The sequence below is a fragment of the Filicampus tigris genome, chromosome 1, assembly GCF_054856515.1.
Source record: "Filicampus tigris isolate MCC_2025a chromosome 1, RoL_Ftig_1.0, whole genome shotgun sequence".
Classification (NCBI taxonomy): Eukaryota; Metazoa; Chordata; class Actinopteri; order Syngnathiformes; family Syngnathidae; genus Filicampus; species Filicampus tigris.
The window spans coordinates 31,007,255-31,032,023 of record NC_141217.1 but is presented as its reverse complement, the minus strand read 5'-3'; the positions used below and the strand labels follow the sequence as shown (position 1 = coordinate 31,032,023).

The 24,769-nt window shown below is 41.2% G+C and overlaps 1 protein-coding gene across 2 annotated transcripts; it reads right to left on the bottom strand.

The window, feature by feature from the left end:
• Window positions 1–47: 47 nt before the first annotated feature.
• Window positions 48–22,757, bottom strand: prickle3 (prickle homolog 3). 2 transcript variants are annotated; one of them, XM_086031835.1, is made up of 11 exons: window positions 22,537–22,757; window positions 17,375–17,457; window positions 9,167–9,350; window positions 8,140–8,253; window positions 7,675–7,812; window positions 6,013–6,216; window positions 4,725–4,911; window positions 3,744–4,043; window positions 2,100–2,375; window positions 1,714–2,031; window positions 48–1,455 (listed from the first exon to the last, which is right to left on the bottom strand). In XM_086031835.1, exons 1-11 carry the CDS (start codon window positions 22,576–22,578, stop codon window positions 1,070–1,072), a joined length of 2,232 nt encoding a protein of 743 aa, XP_085887961.1. In that variant the 5' UTR covers window positions 22,579–22,757; the 3' UTR covers window positions 48–1,069. The 2 variants fall into 2 exon arrangements, with proteins under 2 accessions (XP_085887961.1, XP_085887969.1); XM_086031843.1 differs by having other exon boundaries at window positions 17,375–17,454.
• Between the last annotated feature and the right edge of the window lie 2,012 nt (window positions 22,758–24,769).

Below are 24,769 nucleotides of genomic sequence, written 5' to 3'. Positions count from 1 at the left end.
GACAATCAATAAGCCAAACAAAAGACCAGGACACGTACACATTTATTGCCACTATAAAAATTTTATCTTCACCAAATTTGCAACACAATTGTGTTAGCAGTCAATAACAACCATGACAAAACAGTGATTGAACTATGTAAATATGCACATTGAATACCAAATGAGTTATTTTTTTTAATGCGTTGACATTTAAATTAATCTCCATAGTTAATGCTTTAATTTTGACAGCCCTAATATATATATATATATATATATATATATATATATATATATATATTAGGGCTGTCAAAATGTGTTATATTATGTGTGTATGTATATATGTATATGTATATGTAAACATGCACATTGAATACCAAATGAGTTATTTTTTTTAGTGTGTTGACATTTAAATTAATCTCCATAGTTAATGCTTTAATTTTGACAGCCCTAATATATATATATATATATATATATATATATATATATATATATATATATATATATATATATACACACATGCATATACACACGGTCAGTGTTAAATTGCATATTGAGACTTATCACAGATATAATCTTGTCTGTGCATAATAATGGCACTTTAATAAATGACTTTGTCCTGAAATATACAGTTCTCAGTATAAAACAAGAGACCTCCTCTCTCTCTCACGCACGCACACACACAAACGCACACAAAATAACTTTTTGGGGTATTTTAACCATTTCCTGGACATCAACACTTAAACAACAATATTGCAGTTGGAATTTGAGAATTATGTTGCGAGTAGTTTGCTGAATAATTCAAAAATTTAGATTTTATACATGCGATATACCTATAAATAGAAAAATCAATTTATCAGCAAGCTCTGAGAAGCCTGATAACGATCCTGATCATTTGAATCAAGTGTGTTGGAGGAGGGAGACATCTAGAACAGGCTGGCATAGGGGCTCTCGAGGACCAGACTTGGGCACCCCTGCTCTCGGTACTCGAGCTAACATGCAAACTCCACACAGATTTGAACCCTGAACCTAAGAAGCATGAGGTGGCTGTGCGAACAAATTGTTCACTACATTGCCCATTCTGATGTTCCGGTCAAGAGACCGAGCAATTTTTGTCTTTGTCCTTAGCACCGAGACTGTGATCACGTTTGCGCCTGAAACTGTCCCTCAGTCCCCATCGAGGTGGTTCTTTTTCTTCTCCTTCTTTTTCGGAGTCTTTTTCACCTCGATTTTTTCGCAGCTGCGGCGGAAGAGGAATAGGCTGTCCCAGGAAGAAGCCCTCCTGCTCAGAGTTGGACGAAGATGAGCATGTGGAACACGAATCTTCGTGCCTCTGCCGGGACAACCGCAGGATCAGCGAGGGGGCGTCGCTTTCTCTCTCACCTCGACCCTCCGCGGTGTCCGGTCGAGGGCATTCAACCTGCGAGGTCGGGGGGATGCAGGGGGGGTCGGCTGAAACGTGGCGACGATTCCACCCATCTGGTCAACACAAAGAAACAGGCAAAAATCACCTCGATGCATTCAAGGTGAAACTAAAGAATGCGCTATGAGTAAAGTGTGTTTTGGAAACTTCGATTTTGTTGGCAATGTGTAGGACAGCTATAACAATTTTAAAAAAGTTTGTTGGTTTGTTGACTTTCACCTATAACGAGCGGGTCTGGAACATCTTGCCCCACGCTAAACGGCGCTTCACTGCCCTCCTTGTCTTACCCAGTCGATCCATCTGTGGTGCGATACCTTTGTGCGGATGCAGCCGACTTCCGAGCCCTCCTTCCACCTCGTCTCCCCCATGAAGGCAGTCATCATTTTTTTGCGGCTCCTCTTGGTGCTCCTCTTCATCCTCGACGGAGTAGCTGCTGCTGATTGGTTCTCGGAAGCTGACCCTCGCCGTCCCACTCCGAGACAGCAGCGGCGGCGAGCTGGGGGGTGTGTCCTCTGGTTGGGCGGCGTTCAGAGGGAATGAATCTTGCAGTGCGAGTTCTCGTGATTTGATGGGAAGCGGCGGCGGTTCGGGAGACGTGTCGGTGTCTGACGTCACAACTGTCTTTACAGAGTCTAAACAAGACAATCAGACGAGGCTTCAAATAAACATTTCTAATTGACGACATGACGACAGTGATCACCTTTCATGACTTGGTTGGTTTTTTCCACCCAGTTCCGACAGTCTCGACCGGTCGAGGTTCCTCTTGAACATAGACTCGTCAGAGGATGTCTGGAATGTCCCTTTAAAAGGTCATCAGCAGGTGGTTTGATCCCGCCGTCGTCCGGCAGTAAAGTGTAATGTGGAAGGTTGCGGGGCCAAGAGGGCCCGAGGCCATTCCCTCGATGGATGTGGGGGAGAGGTGAATAGGAGCTTCTCGGATGGCCAACACCGCCAGGGGAAGGAACTCCATTTTCCACTGGAGTCGAGCAGTTGACGCCAAAGAAAAAGAGCATGGGTGATGAAAATTTGAACCACTTGAACCTCAAACACTCGGGCTGGGATGATGCTGACTTTGATGCGCACTAAACGGTGCAAAGTGCTCTTATGGATTGTGGTTTTTGGGTTTTGCACTCCGGCTAGACACTCGGGGCAAATTGTCGGCGTGACCGATTGAATCCAATTCAAAACGCTTTGCTTGGCCACAAGGGACATTTTAAGAGGGCGTGCTTAAAGGACATACAAAACGCACAATTGCACAGTGGTATTGAAAAGAAAAGCATAGAGGTGTGTACATGCATACACATAACATGAAAAAAAGGTACGTGAGTTAAAGTTCATTTAGCTTTTTAAGAGACTGAATTGAGGAGCTGGTTAGTCCTGTCGACAAAGGTTGTCTCTCTTCTGCTTAAAGCCACTCAACCTGAGGACACAGACTGTGACAAGAGTCCTCTAAAATCCTGCTGATGAACAAATTACTTTTTCAACCATAATAATACGTTTGCCTTCTCCACTAACAAAGTGCAAAACCCTCTTTTGCGAGGTGGCAGGATGCTTCATGTGCAAAAATATGAAGATGAAAAGCCAGGCTGCAGTCTTTGTTGCTTTCCCTAATCAAGTGGCCATCCTTTATGGATACAAAAGGCTTGCTAGCTAGTGATATAATGATATCCAAACATCACGATACCATATGCACTTCAAGATAAAATCATCATATTGTGGGGAGAGGGTGGACGTAAAAAAAAAAAAAAAAAGCTCAATATTGTATTTTGTACATAACAACATGTCATGTGCTCCTACCTTTTGGCTAAGCAGCGCAAAAAACAGTCACATGGTCTATGTCAGGGGTGGGCACACGAGGGTCACTACCCTGCATGTTTTAGATGTTCCCCCCCCCCTCCTCCTTCAAGTGATCAGGATGGTTATCAGGCTGGTGCAGAGCTTGCTGATGAGCTGATCATTTCAATCAGGTGTGTTGGAGGATGGAAACATTTAAAACATGCAGTATAGTGCCCGTCAAAGACCGGCGTTGCCCACCCTTGGTCAATGTAGTTCGCAATACAGTGTTCGGCTGTTCGCCCCCTGGTAGGAAAAGTAAGATAAAGCCCACTTATGACATCATCTCAAACGCCAGCGGGCAGAGGCCAACCACGCCACTTTGTTCATTTTTTCCTCATCAAGCGATAAGTTGATATAGTAACTATCGTTACAGGCCTACACACAACATCAAATTGCAGACCCAGACATCAATATTCAACACTTTCTTCAAGACTTTTTAAGGTATTATTTCCAAATTAAATGCTTTTGAAAACTGGAAGACCCTGCAGGAACCCTGTTTAATACTCACTACTCATAAGGGGGTGGACACCCTCTATTGGCTGTAATGGAGAACCGCAATGCAGTTGCTGGTGCCGCTGGGCCGGCCCGCAGCGTCTGTGCCGAGTATGTCGGCTCTGAAGGGCCGAGTCGCAGGAGTCCGAGTTGTCGGGGTCCTCGCCGAGCGAACAGGGCCTGGAGCAGAAGATGAGCCCCCGTCGGGGCAGGAAGGGGCGACCCAGCAGAGGCAGGCGGCAACGGGCACAACAGAAACAAAACTCTATGGCGTGCCAGCGTTGACCCTCGTACGTCATCTGGCTCTGGCCGATGCCTGCCGTGGGGTTTTGATCATTTGAGGGAGCAAAAAAACAAAAACAGAACACACAGATAGGTTTGTGTTTGCTTCTCGGGCTTACTACATTATCAGTTACAAGAAAAAAATGAATACATTGCTCCCTTGACTCACAAATTTAATTAATTATATGACGACGCTCTTAACTTCAATAATCCCAAATCAACTTCCCCCAATGAAATGAATGAAAACGCTATTCCGGCCACCTCAAAAAAACAAAAAACAATGGATGTGTTCAATGGTGCGCTGTGCCATGCCAAGTGCAGTGTGAAAAGGCCTTGGGACCGGCGACAGGGAACGAGCGCGGCAAAGTGAAACTCCATCTTTGTTACCAATATGTTAATGTACAGATAGCTGTCTGCTAACATGAACTTTATTCATCATACAAGTTGTTTGCTACAACATGCGCAAAAATAATAAACATTAAAAAAAAACTTTGAATGTGTTTAAAGCATTTGGGAGGCATAAAACTGTAAAAAAAACAAAAAAAAAACATGTTCTCTGTATAATGCAGATTTTCACCTGTTGCAGGTGGTTCTGGAACCTACCCTCGCGATAAAAGAGTTCACTATTGGTGAATTAGTGAATAGCGAACGAGGATTAGCTGAGGAAGGTTCGCTGTGCTGCATTTCATCTCTAGAAGCGTTTTGGTACTGGTACCTATTTGTTCTCCGCAGGTGTCACAGTACTCTGCATAGAGGGACTCATAGCAGGCGCAGCAGTATGGCCGGCACTCTCGCATGATGTAACGCTGACCGCCCAGTGCCGCCTCGCACTCAAAACAGCTGAAGTGCTTCATGTGCCAGAACCTTCCTTCCGCCTCTGTGCATTCATCTGCAAAAATGATCTTGGATGGACAAACCACAGTACGTAGAGAGCACCGGCACAGGCTTTCGGTTAATAAAATGAAATAAAATTGGCGTGCTGTAGGGCTGAACAATTAATGGAATTCATGTCAACATGGCAGTGTAATACAATACAATTGTCAAATCGCAAGTGTCTACGTGAGTCCCGTGTTTCTTGAGAAGTGCAGTCCACGTTTACATATCATTGTTTGATGAAACGTGAAAATTTGAAGTGATAAAGCCACAGATTTGTTTGCATCATTGCTGTAATCTGACTGACAAAACGTAATGATGTTCATTCACACCACAGTTCGGTAGAAATTGTACAAGTTGAACACTTAAAAGACTGCAAATCAAAGCAGTAAATTAACAACTCAAATTCAAGTAGAAAAAAATAAAATAATTTTATTAAATGCTCATTTGCCTTTACTTTAGCATAAAACTAACCTAGAAGAACATAACATTTATGTATAAGAAATCTGACATTTTTTCCTTACAGATGTCAAAATTAAATCGATTATCGACAACTAAACGATTGTAAAATTAGTTGACAATTATTTTAATAAACAGGTAATCCTTTAGACTTTTAACTTAAAAATTGTACAAATCCTCTGATTTTAGCCTCTCAGCAGTAACTATTGTCCGATTTCTGTAGTCCTTCAAGACAGCAAACTGATTATCTTTTGTGTTTAGCCAAAATAAGACATTTCCAAACATCTGCTTTTACTTCAGAAAACAATGACTGAACCAGTAACTGAATCAGTTTTGAAAAGTGAGTACACACCAATACTTTTGATGTGATATTTCAGTGTCAGCCATTTTTAGATCCTCCTCATTCTAACCCTTGAGAAAAATAGTTAAACAAGTACTTGGGATTGAATGTTTGGACTCTTAAAAAACAAAAATATGTGTTTGGGATTGAATGAGCTTTAATTGTTTCATTTTTTAATCACTAACAACATCAAATAAACACCAATAATTGATTAATAAATGGTAATTGGTGGGAAAATGGTTTTGTAGAACATTTGAATACAAAACTAAATTTGATCCCATCATGCGATTAATCGATAGATGGATCGATAGCGTTGCTAGTTGGGAGTTACCTCATCACAGGCTTGACATCGTGGCTTGAGCCTCTCAGCGTGATGCCGGCCGCAGTAGATGCGTCCGTCGTGGTAGAAGTAGATGAGGTCGACTAGCAGCTCGTTGCAGCAGGCGCACTGGAAACACTGAGGGTGCCAACAAGTGCCGTTTGCTGCCCGACTGGCGAACACCGCAATGTCGCCGCCGCTGATCTTTCTGCCACACTGGAAAAATATGTTTAAAAAACAATGAGGCATTGTAATGAATTATATGCAAGTAATCACAGTATTTGACGGTAGTCAAATATTTATTAGTAGCACGCTTCCAAAACGTTACCGGCAGTCAAAACAAAATCAAGAAGCAGGAGGCATTTTAGCCTTCTGTGAACATTGGAATGCTAATGCTAAAAATACGGCAAAGCAGAGGTCACCGACGTGGTGCCCACATGAGTAGCCTGCCAGCCTGTTTCAAACAAAGCTTCCCAGTGATCGGACATTGTGATTTCCTCGGAATGCACTCGAAGTGATCATTTGAAAATGTAAACACAGATGTATACAAATAAATTGTTGCACAATGATACAGTATGTATGTGTGACCTACCTTTTGAAATCATTGATAACATTATGTACCATTTTGTACCGCTGGTACAAAATGAGGGAGCAAAAAAACAAAAACAAAACACACTCCTAACATTATGAGCAATCTTTAAATAATCAGTCTTCCTATAGATCAATGTAGAATTAACAATAACAAAACATAATTAACTAATTCAGCTGTTCTTGAAGTAAACTTATATTGCTCCCTGTGACAATATAAGCACAGAACCTACCAAAAGAAAGAGTAGACTCTCTTCTTTCACTAGAAAAAAATGTTCATTTCTTTCTTTTTCCGTTCTATATGAATCTGCAGTGGAGCCAGGGGCGGAGCCAGAACGTGGCTAATGGGTGGGCCTGGAAAAATCAGGGTGGGCCTGAATATTTCTCTGAGCACAATCCTCCTGTCCCGACACATCGTGTATTCAAACAAAATGACAAACTGAATAATATGAAGTTCAGATCTTCCTTAGACAACCACAATTATGCCATTATAAATATTCAATACAATAAAAATATCACAACAATATTTAATCGCAATTTACACACAATTTAAAAGTATATATTCTATTCATGGATCTCACTGGGTGGGCAGTCTGTCAATCTGGGTGGGCCTGTGCGCACCCAGGGCCACCCATGGCTCCGCCCCTGAGTAGAACAAGGGTTGGTTTCAGCAAAAACACGAAAACGATCATTTGTGAAGAAACATGGTCAAGCCCAGCAGTAATTTTATGCTACTATTGTTTGCTTTTGTGACACCCTATCACACTTGACAACAACAAAAACAAGACGGATAAAGGGCTTTTACTGGCACAATAATCATTTATTTACAGATATCCAACTAAGAAATGCACCATGGGCAACACTGTGTGTTTCATTCAGTCAATGAACTCTTTTCTCACAATCGTGACACACTCTTTCTACTACCTAACGCATCACATACTCTGTTTGTACCATACTTACACATCCTCTGATAGCGGTTTTAATGCCTGGGAGCTGTTTAAATCGTGACATAAAATGCATAATACTGAATAGGTTGAGGCTGCTGCATTGTGTATGTATGACCATAAGATAAAAATGTAGCTTTACCTGCTCGCAGACGGCTCCAGCCATGGTGACGGGGAAGAGTCTGACAACACCTCGGCCTACGTTGTCTCGTTTCCTCTGCTGGCTGAACAAACGTAACTCCTTCTTCTCCTCCTCGTTGAGCGAGCTGCAGTAGTGCGGCTGTGAGATGTGAGAAATCGAATGCATTTTTTCCCAATCTCTAATATATACAGTACAGTTGTGTCCCGGAAAGTAAACATTCCTAAAGTTCAACGAAATGCATCTGTAAAAATGTCTCAAAAGTCAAGGAATTTTTTTTTTAAATATTGCTAATGCCATGCAAAAATTTCCAGAGACTTCTCTAATTTCATATATGTCAAACAATGGTTAGCTTTTCTTTACACTTGTATGACAACTAAACAACTGCAATGCCAGCTTCATACATGGAGGTCACTGCTCTCTGAGGTCTCTTTTGAGAAAGGTAATCGAGTGAGAGAGTGACATTACCTCACTGTCATGGGCAGGAAGTTGGTGCAGGAGCTGTTTGATGCGGTATCGCTCCCCTGCACTGTTCACAAAGGGCACTCTGTCTTCTGGCAAGCTGCTAAAATACTGGTAAACCTGCGAGGTAGACATGTATATTCACAGAAAAAATTGTGGTTAATAGACAGGAAAAAAAAAAATCAATAAACAAAAACATTTTGGGGGATTCCCAATGAATCACATATGAATAGTTTTGAATGTTTGGCACAATAAGCATTGGTCTCAGTGGTACCTTGACTTACAAGCAGGAATGCACTGGAAATATGGTCACAGAAAAAGACCTTTGTCAATGAAACAACACAGCTGAAACAGGATGTTGTGATAACACAAGCAAAAACTTTTAAAGCAAGCGGGCCCGGTTGCTAGCAGGCTGTGAGTTTCCTTTCCAATCCTAACTGAGTGATATCACCTGGACGTACTTGGAGTACAGGTTGTTCGAAATCAAAAAAATGTTTAGGAAACCTTGAACCCAACTTTAGCATACTGTGCTATATTTGTCCATATTTGGTCAATTTCACATTTTTTCACAAATGGATACTCCTGTTCAGCCCCCACATGGGTCTGTTATTTTCACAAAGCATTTACCAATGTAAAGCATTGAAAATGGCTCGCTCACTTCCACAATGCAATGATAGTGGCTCAACAAACAAGACGATTTTTGGGTTTCCTGAAAAAGTGATGCTTTTGGAGCTACGAGGATTCTGCCTGCTCGGCAGGAGTAACCTTTCGCTATTGTGAAACAAAACAATGCTACCCATAATCCTTTACGGCAGCAATATTTCAAGAAACGGGAAACCAACGAATAAGTGAATAATTGCCCGTTAGTTACCAGCACGCTACAAGACAATAACTCTGAATAATATATATATATATATATATATATATATATATATTTTTAAATTAATTTATTTTATTTTATTTTATTTTTTTACAAAGGTTAAGAAAAGGTTCGAGGATTGACCGTCTGAAAAGGGTGAAAGTACTGGCTCACCTGCTCAGGCTTGAGGCCGGGCGGAACCCAGGCGTATTCCTCAGAAGCGCAGCCCGAGTCGTCGTCGGAGATGGAGTGCCTCTGGAAGTCTGACACCAGCTTTATCATCATCTTCTCCAGCTGGCCCGGCATTGAGCGAACGGCGTGCTCCTCTCGCACACACTTACAGTGCATGCAGATCTTCCTGTGGACGCAATGACGCCAGTTTACACATCACCGCCAATGAAATCACCTTTGGTGAACGTGAGACTTTGTTAACGGCTTTGGTCACCGGAGGGTGTCGAATAAGTGATATTATGTCGGTTCCCTCTAGTGGACGGCAAAAAAATTACTCAAATATGCAAACTGTGCACAATGTTACAGTGGTAGTTTTTCCTCCCTTAGTACAGTAAATGTTACATTCAGTTGTATTTAACTTCTAAGTGCAATAGATTTGCATTTACAGTTACCCTAAAAACGTTTTTAAGGAGTATAAGTACAAAAAATAACATTTCAATAATTACTTTGGTAAAAATGCAATGAAAAGGCCTCAAATAAAATGCAGAAAGCTCGATATTTTTGCGAGCTGGGTCCGTCCACTGGGTTGCGCCAGTGCGTGCGTAACGTCACTGGCCCAACTGGGTTGTCTTCAGACTCTGAATATGGCGATGACAAGCTTTCGGTAAGTATTGGTCGCTCCGTTTTTATTGTTTAATTAAAAGGAGAAATGAAATGAACGAGTTGGGAAAAACCACGACGGGCACACTTCACAGCCAGCGAGACAGAGATGTGACCGGATGACATCATATCCACCTTTGTGATTTCACCATCGCGCTGGCCCCGCCCGGAAGATTTCCAAACGTTAATGCTAAATCCATGATAATATGTATCAATTCCAGAAACTGTACATTGCGACATAGCTATTTTATTGATTAGTACAGTATATTAAAAAATGCCAATCTCAACCACGTCTATCTCACAGTGCAGAGGTCATGGCTTCGATTCTGGGCCCGGCCTTCCTGTGTGGCGTTTTCTTGTTCTCCCCGTGCCTGTGTGTTTTCGCCGGGTTTCCTCCCACATTCCAAAAACATGCATGTAGGTTAATTGAACACTATAATTTGTTCTTAGGAGTGATAGTTAGTGTGAATGGTTGTTTGTCTATGTGTTCTCCCTGCGATTGGCTGGCAACCAATTCAGGGTGTACCCCGCTGATAAAGGCTCCAGCACACGCGCGAACCTCCTGAGGATAAAGCAGTTCAGATAATGGATGGATGGATCAATCAACAGTTGAATTTTTGTTGATGTTGTTGTTGATACTTCTGAATAAAAAAAAATCTCTGAAGAACTCATTAGGAACAATTAGGAATTTTCTAAAACAGCTCAACTGGTAGACATCAACAAAACAAAAGATAAAAGCAAAGGTTAGTTTAGTTCAGCTTTTATGAAGGGCGACTACATTTGATTTGAATCCCATCACCGACGGAATTGAATTGCAGGGATCATGACTTGTTTTCCCACCAACATCCCACTTGCATTAACGGCAGAGAGTCACTGCATTTGCGCCCCAAACAGGAGGGAAATGAGGTCAGTGGCCTAAGCCAGAGGGGAGAAGATGGGCGCTGTTAATCTCCCTCTCAGCCTTGTCCTTGGACTCCACATCTGTTGCCGGGCGGGTGGGTTCATTTGTGGGCAGACAGAGGGGTGTTATCATGTTGTGCGGGGGCGACCATGTGGCATGAAGTATCGCATGTACGTCTTTGTTGTGTAAGAGGCTGCCAGCTGCCGCTGGTACTAGTGGCTCCAGTTGGCACAAAGCTGCTTTATCCCGGCACGTACTAACATCAACTACACAAAAGCGCCACATCTTAAATTTTGACCATTTCCGTTTTGCTTAATAACAAAATGCGCTTAAAGCAGAGGTTCTCAAACTGAGGTCTGGGGACTGCGAGCTGTAACCTGGCGGTCCTCAAAATAATTTGCAATGAAGGATGAGGTATCATTTTTTTTTTATTAGTGTATAACTACAATACATATAAGGACTGGCACACCAATAAAACAAACCAATAACTCATCCCTACTTTAGCCTTGTGACAATTAAAGCATTCACTGATGTGACTGTTTATATGTCAAATGGAATCGTTTACTGCCACCAAGAAATGAATATATGCGACAAGTACGTATTTCAAATGGTAGGTGTGGAAGATGGTGTTGCCCGGCTCGTCTGTAAAATTCAAGCTTCTACATTAAAAAAAAGCACTACATTAAAAAAAAAAAAAAAAAAAAAATTCTCCCCTGTAATCATTCAATTATATCGCTGCAGCTTACTGAGGAGCGACGACCCATATACAGTATATCTGTGTGTGGCTGTATGAAACTGTCCCCGGGTGGCCAAGGCGTGCCCACCAGGAGCAGCACAGGGTCCATTGAATTGAAGCAAAAAATGTGGCCAAAACGGTTGAATTTCTTTACATTCTATTTAATTACCCGGTATGTCATTATACATGATATTATGTCACACTATGTTTTTGATGAATTACAATATCAGAGAATGCCGTTTTCTTATTTAAAAAGACATTACAAACATTTGATTGGCTATTTGGGAGGGTGAAATGGATTAATAATGGCAGTTCCATTCATTTCAATAGGAAAAGATTTAATCCTGTATATGAGTGTTTTGCCTTACAAGCTTGGTCACAGTATGAATTCAAAGCATATCTCAAGGCACCACTGCAGTTCTTGGCAGAACATGATTTGCCTGCTACACAGCACCTGGACCATGCCCCATGTTCTTGTGACCAAAAAGGATGCGCACGTGTCGTGGGTAGAAGGAAACAGCTGGAGACCACACAGTCACCGTCTCCCAGGTGAGGAAAGCGGCTTTCAGCTATGCAACAGATTTTTGGCTCACACCCATCCGTCATAGTTACTGTTGCCAAATGTGACAAGCTTGCAATATGACACTTGTGTGCTCCATGGAGAGAATATGACCCATTTTTGAACAACAGAAGTGTCCACCATCTCAAAGGCGACATCAGAAAATCATGCAAAACTGGGGGAAGCAAACACATTCAGACCACAGAGCAAGCGACAATGGACACACCCCAGGATGCGCGCTCCCCGTTCACCACCTAGCCACAACGACCAAGTGAAAAGGGAAGTGGCGGGGTAAAGATTTCCCATGCTCACCACAACTTCTCAAATATAAAGCCCTTGTGAAAAATAATCAAATAATCACTAAGGATGTTCCGATCAGGTTTTATGACACCGATACCGATCATGCATGAATGAGATCGGCCGACATATGCATACACACACTTTGAAAATGGCTGACAGTCATTGAGTTGGTATCCCCCCCCCCTTAGATCTGGTCCAAGGAAATTAGCTGGGCCTCCTTGTTGCTGAATTTGTGACACAGTAATTACCACGTGGCCACATGAAATAATAATGATGACGACTGTGCAGACTTGAGGAGGGCCTGCGGGTCAAGCCTAACTCAATTGGCTCGCTGCTGGCCAAGCAGCATCTGCCTCCTGTGCTCAGTTGCAGACGTGGGTGAGCAGGATGGATCACAGCCGGCGGCAGCAGCTGAAGCTACCCTCCCTTGGATGATCTTGTCCATCAGAATCTAAATTGGTTTAAAGACGGCAAATATAATTGGCCCGAGCCCCTGAGGTCTGACCGGCTGACCCCAGACATCTCCGTCATTCAGTCACCCTCATCTTTCAATCCGTGGTGCTAAAGTCACATGTAATTTGTCTTCCTGCTGTCCAAAAAGTGCTCTGTGCCATATATTGCACAATCTACTACAGAGCCCCGGACATGACATGGGGAGAAAAAGATCAAGGTTTGTCCACAATATGATGCGGATGTAATGTGCATAAATGGCTAATTTGTGGGTTTAATATCATAAAAATGGAGTACAACCTTTGTTAGAAAGTGTAATGTGTGAAGTCCTTAAAGGGGGACTTAGCAATAAAAAAACACTACACTTTCATCATGTCATATTTGTTTTGTTTCAACCGTCAGTTTGACATAACAGTAGTAGAGTACATAAGTGAAATGACCTCTCTGACCCCATTTTATGCCATTTCTTGTACACTAGCGGGCACAGTGACTGTGGGCACACAACCGTGGCCTCACGCTGGCCTGTTACCATGGGCTTTAGGAGCTTTGCTGAAACCATCGTAGAATATCTACCTTCATAAAATAAAAAAAATATAAATGCCCATCACTCTCTTGCTAACAACTGGTCGAAATGCCGTCAAATGTTTTGAGGCTACACTGCGGTGTGCTGCTATGTTGGGTGTCAGTTGTCAAGTCAACTCAACTTTAATAAAGACAACTCGCTGTAAAGTGCTGGACGACTCAGAACTCTGGTTTGAGTTTGAATACGTTTGCCATGTTGTCAAATGATGACCAGAAGTCAACCCACCGGCTTACACCCAAGGCGGAAGTGCTGCGTGTATAGAATCCAGTGTTGCTGCATCCTGAGCTAACAACACACATTGTTAGAAAACAACCCGTAATCTCATGACTGTGTACTACTCCTTTTCCCCCCCCATTAAGATAAATAAATACTGTAGCTATGGCCATTACCAGCACTCGGAATAGCCATGATTATGACTAGCGCATATATGCATCTGCTCTTTAGAGAAGCAGATCACCGTTAAGCTGATTGCAACTGTGACAATAGTAAACAATGGCACTCTAATGGAAAAACATTACACGCTTAGGGATGCGGCACTCAGTGAGGGCTGTTGTTGATAATTATCTGATTAATTCCTCCACGTTATGTTTTAAGGTTGCTTCAAACATTCAAGTTTTAAAGATAGGAGCGGCTGCAAAGGGGGAAATAGCTTTTTCTACGTACAATGCTGCTGATGTTCACCGTCACTTCTGCATTCAGTGAAACCTCCGATTATTTGTGGATCGCTCTTCCCGAAATCACCTATTCTTATTTTTTTTTCTGCTGTGGAACCTATCCACATCCATTTGTTGAAAACTCACCTATTTTGCACTCTTTCAATAATGCGCTAACATGCCACATGATGGTGCCAAATCCCTTAAAAGTATTAATTGGTGTCAAGAAAGTATGTTGAGGTGACTAGTAACTAACATCTTTGTATGTCAACGAGGAGCTAACTTTAGCCTGGATTGTTAGTGGAAGTTACAGAGAATTTTTGCCACACGTACATATGTGCACACTTCCAATCCATAGATGTTTTTTTTAATACATTAACCCATTAAGCCCGGGAGCGCATAACCGCGTTTCTACCACTAAAGTGCTGTTGCGTCTTTCTACCTTTCAAACCGGGGGAGCGGATACGTCACTGTCCTTTTTTTAATCCAATTCTCCATCTCTTAGCCAACTTATTGCATCAGAATATAAACGTGCCGGTGTCGCGAGACCGCGGAGGATGACGTGGAATTTTTGAGCCGTAGGTAGGCTAATGGCGGACGCCGACGATCGCCGAGAGCTCTGATTAAAGTAAGTAACGGCAGTGATATATAGACGACGTGCACGTCCAGTGGAACCAGTCGAACGTGATATGATATGGTTTGTCGACAACTAAGATATTGACGTCTTTGTAACAGAATAGAGGATGGTAATTTGAAAAAAATTAAAATAGTGCTTCTCTTGCACTGACACGTTATTTTTACATCTTCGATTGAACAGTAAATAATAATAAATTCTGCCTGTGTGAAAGCCACATGTCTAAGCTCTTTAATTCTTTTGGAATTATGTTTCTGTCTGCAACAGGGGCTGAGATATTAATCATTTTGTAAGTGTTGAATTTCTGGGAGAACTTCTGGTTTTCAAGGGTCATTCCAAAGGCGACCGACGGTTTTGGGGAGCTGTTGAGAAAGGTGCTTTAGGCCTTAATGGGTTAATGTATAAAATTAATACATTAATTAATGTATTAATCACATTAATTAATGTATTTAAATATCTCAATATTTAAACTGTATTGAGATCACAGTTTGTGGTATATTTGCTGTTTAAAAAAATTATCTGGATTGAGATGATTTTTTTTTTCCCTTGTGACCCTTTTGATGAAATAAAATTGAGTAAATGAAGCACAACATTTTTCAGTGTCCCGAGATGATGTTCAACTGTTGGATGGCAATGCACATTTAAGTTTGCATCTGACTGGACAAATTCAGATAAAAGCATACAATACCATAAGAAACTTACTGCATGTCTTTGCGAGATACATATTGCATGGGCCCATATCACAATATTGATATTTTTTCTATCTCTTGTGCAGCCCTAGTTTAAACTTTTGATATAGGCCAGGGATAGGCAACTTAGTGGCCCCCTGATTAATTTAAAAATAGAAAAACTTTCCGTGACAAATGTGTATTGGATGTTCATCAGCGTTTTTGTAGAATATTTGGGATTTTCAAAAATGTTTTATTTTGTTTTCCACTCTATGCATTTCAGTGCGTGTCAATTATTTGTGGATTTTCGCTCTTCACGGGCTGGCCTGCTCCCTATCCCCTGTGATTAGGGTTTCACTGTATAGCTTTAAATTGTAATATCACCGTTCACCAGTAGATGGCAGACATGTCATAGTGGCATTTGTACTGGGTCTTATACTGCCTTATACTACGTGAGTCGGCCTAATCATTTTTTGCGGATTTAGAATGACATGCAGGTCAAACACGGTACCTCAATAACATTAAAATTCTGAGTTGGTTTTTGCGGAAATAAATGCACAAAATGAGTTCTTGCACTTTTATTAACCATTCACATCTGCATGTCATTAGCCAGCTATTTGGCTAATAATTAAATAATTGCCCTAGTCATTTTCAACATACTGTCACAATATCAACAAATAAAAAAATCCAATGTGCTTGATGAAAACAGTATTTTTCAAATTCTTTGTGTAGATCCTCAGTCAACCAATTAATGGTAATCTGCCAAGGTTGAATAGAGGCAGCCGCACTGCTTTTTCTTGTTTTTGAAAACATTCAAAAGAATTTGGCAATTATGGTATTTGGGTAACGATGTATAATATTCAGAAATGGACATTACGTCTCAGGGACGGAATAGTCCATCCGTCCATCCTGGACGGACATCCATTTTGGGGACGGAGGATGGAGGACGGGAAGGTTTTTTTGTTGTTGTTTTGTTTTTCTTTAAAAAGACGGACTAAGCAAGGACGGAAGTGGGTTTTCGTCCGTCCATGTAATCATCCCTAACTGGGTTAAGTACCAACTGGCGTGTTGTGTTGGGTTCGTTTAAAAAGCAAGACCACTGTTCTCTTCTGCGATACCACGAAGCCGCCTTTAACTGCCTGCACAACACTTTTCCTGTGCCTTCCCTGTAGTAACATTGTACTCACAGGCATAGTCTGCCCTTGATTGGTTTAACATGTGTAATACCATGGATTACGCCACAGGGCGCCCATTTCACTGATGAGGAAAAAGGTGGATAGAAATTTTGTTGTGTTAACTAAGTGTTAACATTTAGTAAATGCCTTCTCCCGTTGCATGCAAAATATATTCTTGTCTGGGGCATATCTAGAGCATAAAAATCTCTCTGTGTTCAGTGTTGGCAGCTAAATGCTATCTTGGTTGACACTTTGTAAACAGTTGTAAACAATTCAACCCACTAACGATACTCCCAGCTGCTAAGAGGATGTGAATAAGAAATGAGCTTTAAATGTTTATGAATTATGAAACCTCTGCCGTCAGCATCTCTCTCCCACTGCATCATGCAATGACATTTATTTTTTATTTCTTAAACGGACGGACGAAATGTAAGTATGGAAGCGCTTAAAATGGATGAGGACGGACTGGGTCGGAGGGCGATTATTTTTATAATTTAGGACAGAGGGACGAGGGCGGAAGGCTGCCCAGGTTGAGGACAGAGGACGGACCGGCAAAATAGAGCAAAGTGCCCATCTCTGATAATATTTATGAATCATGTACCGATGCCACAACACTGCTGCTCAGACTGATGAATAAGGTTTGAGTTTGATAGTCATTCTCGTGTGTTGCTACTGTCCTTTTTGCTGTATTTAATTGCTGTAATTAACACGTTAAAGCCCAGCCCCTAAAGATATTAAACAAAAAATAAGGGTCATGCCACTCTCTACTCTAGTGCATAATTGCAGTTTGATGCGAGCAACATAAAGCATAGGGAGGAACTCTGACCTCTTGGGTGAGAAAAACACTTGCTGCGTCAGCAAAATCACAATCAAGAGGCTCTTCAGTTCGTACCTCCATCCATGGATGCGGAAACCGGGGCACTGGTCTCCACAGCGCATACAGGGCCGCCCTCTGTCTGGGTCCTCTACCTCCTGCTGGAAACAAGAAGCTCAGCTCACATCATTTTCCACCACGAGCAGACCAATCCGCTGTGGACGCACAACACCGGACAGAAGAGCAGCCACTGGTGTTTTGCTCATGGTGTGGTGGAAAAAAATAAATACTATACTGTAGTTATGCACAAACGCATTGAGACGCTGGAAGCTTGTCTCTTTTTGTACTCATGTCAACCAGGTTTGGAAGCACAGGGGAAACTAAATGCTCTGATCATGAGATGCCTAATCATGATAATTCACAATCATTCAAAAAGGTACTTCACAATAAATATTTGATTTATTGCTGGTGTGATTCTATCCACCCATCCACCCACACCAGACTTCCCTCTGTCCAGTCACTTCATCCAGCTCATCCGATATGATATCAGCAGGTATGATGCATGCTTTTATTTTTGAGTATGAAATGTTAGAAGAGACTTGTGATACTATTCAAACAAAAAATAGTCAGCAACAGTAAGTATGAGAAACTAGGACCCATTTATTCCAAACATTTGGGCAAAATAAATTAAATCTCAAACATGACAATGTACAGCACTAGAATAAAATAAATGAGAGATAGACCGATATGGTTTTTTTCAGGGCCGATACCGATTATTAGTAGTCAAGGAGGCGATAACCGATATTTGGAGCCGATATTCATATTCAGTAAAAAGGAAAATATTGGCATCAAAAAATAAAACTATATAGTTTTCGAGTAAATTTCAAAATGACAGAAATTTTAAAATTTCACTTATCTTTGTTTTGATTTCAAACAAAACCAAAACGTACAGAGTGTTCCCCAGGTCAGTTGAATCTCTAATAAAGTTAACTGAAAATGGAATCCTTGAAGTTAACACAGTTTTAAGTTGATTTATTATCGGCCATCAGATTAAAAAAAAAAAAAAGGCAGATACTGATATTCATCAAAATGCAGAATATCGGCGCCGATAATCGGTCTATCCCTATAATAAATACAAAATAAATTAAAGAACCCTGAGAAATAACCCGAATAAAGTCAATAAAAACAAATGATGCCCTCTGAAGTGCAAAATAGGTCAAGTTTGCTTCAGTACATTCAGATTCTTTTTTTTTTTTTTTTTACATTCAGTATGTGGCGGGAACAGAGTCTGAAATGACTGCTTGTATATGAGTGCTAATATCGGAGATTTTGGTATAATAGAAGATATAATCCGATGCTGTTTTAATTGGCTGAAAGCGTACCGATATCTGATAACAATATCGGATCGGGACACCCCTAGCACATATGTGTGAGGAGGATTTAAATTTGCTTGCAGTGTAAGAAAACATTCCAGTCAGAACATATTGACGAACCACAAATTTGTGCATCAAATGTTCATCCGAACAATTCAAGAATAAATTTGTGCTTACACACCGTTTGTGAATGAGGCCCCTGTGTGTTTTCGCAAAGAGTCATACACAAAGCATATGCATACATAAACAGATTGTGTGTGCGTGTAAGCCGATTGTGTGTGCGTGTACTATGTAGACTCCAGGCCTGCTGGTTTTGGAGTTGGCCGGAAGGAAGCAGGCACAGGATGAGAGCTGCACCCTTTCCCTCTGAGTGAGACCTCCACTTTCTTTTCCTCCGATTCTACTTTAACAGCCACACTATCTCCAGCGTGCGCAGTTGACAGCGGTAAATACGTTCTGTTCTCTTTACTCCACACCCCTTAAAAGAACTGTGAGCACTCCATATTATACATGGTATTTTTCCACTTTGCAATTGCCATGGACAGAACACGCACGCATGTAAAGGCACCAAAAGACAGTTTGATCGCTCTTTTTCCTAAACACACACACACACACTGTCACACTGTAATTGCAGATACTCTACATGGCACTTAGATGCAGACAGTTTAATGGGCAAAGCAATAAAATGAAATAGGTGTGGTTGGAACAGGATATTTGCACATACCTGCTTAGTTTTTGCCTTTGTTGGATGACTAACTGCCAGATTTTTATTTGCCTTCAGATCAAGCTTGCTTGCATGGGTACTGTAACACAAGAGTGTTGCAGCCCAGACAGTATCATACTGATGCAAATTTTTTTTTTTTTTAAAAAAAAGCCATATCGTGTTCCCTTACTACATTGAAGATTTTTTATTTTATTTATTTTTTGGCGGAAAGCATCGACTTGTCTACAGCAGAAATCCCTGTTATACCGCTGAAATCTGTAGTTTACAATGATTTGGACAGTATACTGACTTACTGTAATGCCCTGCACATATGGGAAAGGAGAGCCACAGTCGCCGATGCATTTTTTTCAGCCGTTGATTTGATCAAAACATACTTCCAAGGCCTGCAATTATTTGGGATTCTTTTTCTTCTGTGCCACCTATTCACAATAATACAGGAAGAGTGTTGCATTTCTATCTTTGTTGTGTATAAGTCAGTCAGCACACATTGCATGCTGTACTCTGACATAGCTGTTGTGCTCTTGGATCTTGTTTAGCACACATCCATTCATGCAAGTAGGACTGATGACAGCTATTTCCCAACACTGACATGCAAACACACACGAGACAAAGTGCGCGTGCATTCAACACTGCGAATGATTACTAGGAGCGGAAATGGGAGTAAATAGCCACAGGGCCAAAACACCTTTGGAAAATGCGGCCGACCCGCGTTGATAACAGGACACCAGAGGCTTTTTTTTTGCTGATGTGCCATTCAGAGAGTCGACAGATGAAACGACACCAAAATGAACACCTTTGCATTGTCATTTTCCGACCTGTGCACACAATGACCTGCTTGCACGGGTATGTGTTGCTTTTATTTAAGCGAGCTCGAACTTGATTACAGTCTATTTGGCAGCAGCTGTTGATCAGTGTTTAAACGCCAGATGCATCGCTTCATAAAGGGCTGAGACGATTAAATCGAATAACTCAAAACAATTTGATTTCAAAAACGGCCTGATTAACCTCTAAACCTCTAAAGTCTGATTAACCCATTAAGGCCGGGAGCGCATATTCGCGTTTCTACCACGAAAGCCGGGAGCACTGTTGCGTGTTTCTACCTTTAAAGCCGGGAGAGCGTATAGGTAATTTTCTTTTTTTAATCCACTTCTTGGTCTCTTAGCCAACAAAATGCATCAGAATATGCACGCGACGGTGTCGTGACTCCTCGGAGGATGTTGCTAATGTCCGCCAGTAATGGCAGATGCCATCGAAGTGAAAAAGACGACACGTGGACTTTGGACCGGTGGAACCAGTCGAACGTGATGTATGGTTTAAATATATGTTTGTAGACAATGACAATATCGACGTCTTAGTAACAGAATAGAGGATGGTATTTACCACTCATTTTTTTTAAAAAATGAAAAATAGTGCTTCTTTTGCACTGATTAAAAAAAAAGTAAGTTATCTTCGATTGAAACAGTAACGATTAATAAACTCGGGCGAGTATGAAGGCCACATGTCTAAGATTTCAAATTCTTTTGTAATTATGTTTCTATCTGCTACAGGGGCTGGGATATTATTTTCTAGGTGTTGAATTTCTGGGAAAACTTCAGGTTTTCAAGGGTGATTCTAAAGATGACCGGCGGTTTTAGAGAGATGTTTAGCCAGGCGCTTTAGGCCTTAATGGGTAAATAATGAATTTGTGGAATGTGAATTAAATCCACCCATTTTTTATTTTTTTATTTATTTGTCTTTATTTTGTCACTTGCTGTCAACTGCAAATGACATCACAGTTGTTCAGGATTCAGGTGACGACCAATCACGGCTCAGCTAGCAAACGTCACATGACTAAACCCAGAAAACAAAAAGCACAAGACCCGTTGACATCACACACTACTCCACTAGACCCCGCGGAGAGGGGGGGAAAAAAAAGTCATATGTATTGGTTTTCACACTTTTAGGTTTTGAGACATTTTTTGTGAAGCAATCTTTATATTTTAAACAAGGCTAAAACTTTCAACAGCTGCATGAATAATTTTATTTGATAGCTGAATTGTGTCAATTTATTTTCTCAAAAAGGAATATTTCTAGTATTTGATTTATTTATCTTTTGTTGCCTAATATCTTCATATCAAGAATTTTAAGTTTTATGTTTTGCAATCCATGATTCCTCAGCTTTTGCTGATGTTTTTAAGTTTTTGCCAGGGTATCGTTTCAGTACTGAGGTGCCTACATGTGTAGTATCAACATTATTTTGGGGGTATTGTGACATTACTCCTTGCTAATGTAGTGAGTTTTCTCTTGCTCGGATTAATGGAATTGATGTGCTCTTTTGATGTTGAAATTGATAGCGTGCTGCCATCTACTAGCAGACTAGCCTTTATGTTTTGCAAAATGACTCATAGGCAACTCACCTTCCACAGACCTGATGTATGTACATTTGGTTCCAGGCCTATCCTTTTTACAAATGGCTACTGCACTTCTACACTGTCTTCTCATTTTCTCTGTACAATTACGTCATCCACTCCATATCTCCTTCTCACCCACAGGTTTTTTGGATTAATTTAGATTTTTCCTTTAAAGTAAATGGGAGGGGGCTGGGGGGACTCAAGAGGTACATCTAGCGACACAACCCAAATCACTACAAGTTTTTTGTCAGTTTTCAGTTCAAGTCTGTAGTCAAATCACTTTCTGCCACCCGGAAGAACCCTGGCGTCTATTGTTAAGAAACACTTTGAAAAGGTCATATTTCATCTGCATTATATCAACCTGGCCCGCCAGGAGGCTGTGACGTCATTGCCCCCCTCTCCAGACTCACCTTGAACATCCAAAATGACCGAAGTCACAAAGAATGTGGAACTCTCTGGGACAAAGTATGACATATCAATACGGAATTAGCTTTTATTTTATTTATTTCCCCGCTTTCCCATGTATATATTTATTTTAAAAGTGGTGATTTGACACAAAGGGCGAAAAATAGCAGAGAAGCCAGGTGACCAAGTTCAGAGAGACTTTCGGACTTTAAGACGAGTTTCATGACAACGGGTAATTAAAAGTATTTACAATAATTAAATAAAAATATAAATGTGTGATAATGGAATCGTGCTTCAAGTTGAGGTAAATGAGAACTAAAATCAAACGTATCAACGGCGCACACTTACCGAGCAGTTGGAGTGTCGCTTTTTAGACCCGCGTAGAAACATGACACGGTGTGTGTTTAAAAAAATGCAGTCGAGTATCCAGCCACACGAGGACAAAAGGGAGACATAAACGTATCAATGTTGAGTTTGTGTGATAAACTACATGATGTGGCCACCAAACTACCTCGAAGTCCCCGGCCCGGACGTCTTTAGCTAACTACTGCGGCAACTACCAAATTCGCTTGACTCAAAAAAGACCCACTTCCTGCTACCATTCAAATTTAAAATAGGTCAGAACGAGCTTTACTAATACGCAAACAAACTCAAATAAATGAAACCTTCACGCCAAAATTGGAATTTCGTCGTCCAAATAATTGTTTTCATATAAACTAATACTAAACTAAACTTGTGTCCATTGAAAAGAATCAAGTTTTATTTTGAAGGTTTGGCCCCTAACTGCCGGCAGATGCGAAGTTCCTGTTAACTTGTTTACCTCCAGCTTTACCTTGAGAAAGAGAGGCGTGTACTTGCACTGTGCATCGTGTGCACTGTGCAGTTGGCGCACGGACACTAGAGGGACGACTAATGTACTTTTACTGTTTTACACACCACCACTCGCATGAAACCAAGCCTTATCACACATCACTAACATTCACGAAAAAAGCTTAAATTTTCCCTATTAACTTTAAGTCCTGCAGATCATTTTCCGAGGAAAAAACTCACAGAATTGAAGCTTAGTCACACATATCAAATCAAGGACGGCGACTGTATAACAAACAAAGAGTAATATATGAAACTATAGTCGTTGCAGCTCAACCCACTTAATAATTTCGTGTCAAGAATCGACTGAGCTCGGTATCAACTTCTCAATAGTTGGTCGTCTGCTGCCCTCTACTGGCAGTCTGGTAGAAAGCAAGTGTAACGCAAAAGTAGTCTGTTACCCAACTGACCACCGCCAATTAAGTATAGTACCAGTGTCATGAAAAATATTGAATCTTCACGCCTTTAAGTCGAGTCATGCAGTCGAGAATGTTCAGTTACATCCAATCAACAGTGAACTTCCATTTGTGATCTTAAAGCAGCACTGGGCAAGAAATTGACCTTAATAACGTTTTTCACAACTCTTTTGATGAAACATTGACTTACAAGTACAGCAGTTGAATGGGACTTCATGCCCTGAGGGGGTCTGTATTGTTTTTACTGGCACAAAGCAATTTTGAGGAGGGTGGGATATAGGCTACCCTGGCACACCAAAAAATACAAATGTCCTGAAATGCTTTACGGCATACTCACTTCATCCTTTCGCTATAAGGACGGCTCAGGATTTCACGACACTTCGTGCTGGAACGCATGGGAAACGTGGTTGATTTTTGTCAAACCGCTTTTGTCCACATGTCACCGCCAGAATCAACAAACACTGACATATGACCCAGGGTTGCTTTAAAAGCTTTGCCATGCATACGTTGATCGGTAGCTTGCTTTCGTTCATTGCGCTAGTCCAGTGGTTGTCGAACATTTTACACTAAATACCACCTAAAAAAAAACCTTTCCACTAAATACCGCCTAAAAAAAACCTTTCCTCTAAATACCACCTAAAAAAAACCTTTCCCCAGTACCACCACCATAATAATATTAAAAGTGAAACACAACTGACCTGTAAAGAACAAATGTACTGAACTGGATTAAAAAAAAAGAGAAAGATTTAAGCCACTGTATAACATTGTGCACAGGTCAAAGATTCCATTCATCCATCCATTATCTATACCGCTTATCCTCACAGGGGTCACGGAGAGTGCTGGAGCTTATCCTAGCTGTCTTCAGGCAGTAGGCGGAGGACACCCCGAATTGGTTGCCTGCGCCAAACATCCACACTCACAATCACACCTTGGGACAATTTAGAGTGTCCAATTAACCTACCATGCATGTCTTTGGAATGTGGGAGGAAACCGGAGGACCCAGAGAAAACCCACACAGGCACAGGGAGAACATGCAAACTCCACACAGGGAGGTCGTAGCCGGGATCGAACCCACGACCTGTGAACTGTGAGGAGGACATGCTAACCAGTCGGCCACCGTGACGCCCTAGTTCAAAGATTTAATTCTGTGAGTACTTTGCGTACCGCCAGAGGGAGTGCCACAGAACCGCTGAGCTAGCCTTTAAATAATATTAATAATAATAATTAGATAATAACCTAGTTAAAATAAAAATTGCAAGATATATCACGGTATCTTATAATTTTCAATTCCAAATAAA

Coding starts and splice junctions, on each gene's coding strand:
- prickle3 (XM_086031835.1), bottom strand. CDS start 22,578: ATGTTTCTACGCGGGTCTAAAAAGCGACACTCCAACTGCTCG. Junction 7,813..8,139: donor TTCCTGCCCATGACAGTGAG/GTAATGTCACTC, acceptor CACATCTCACAG/CCGCACTACTGCAGCTCGCT. Junction 6,217..7,674: donor CTGGAGCCGTCTGCGAGCAG/GTAAAGCTACAT, acceptor ATATTTTTCCAG/TGTGGCAGAAAGATCAGCGG.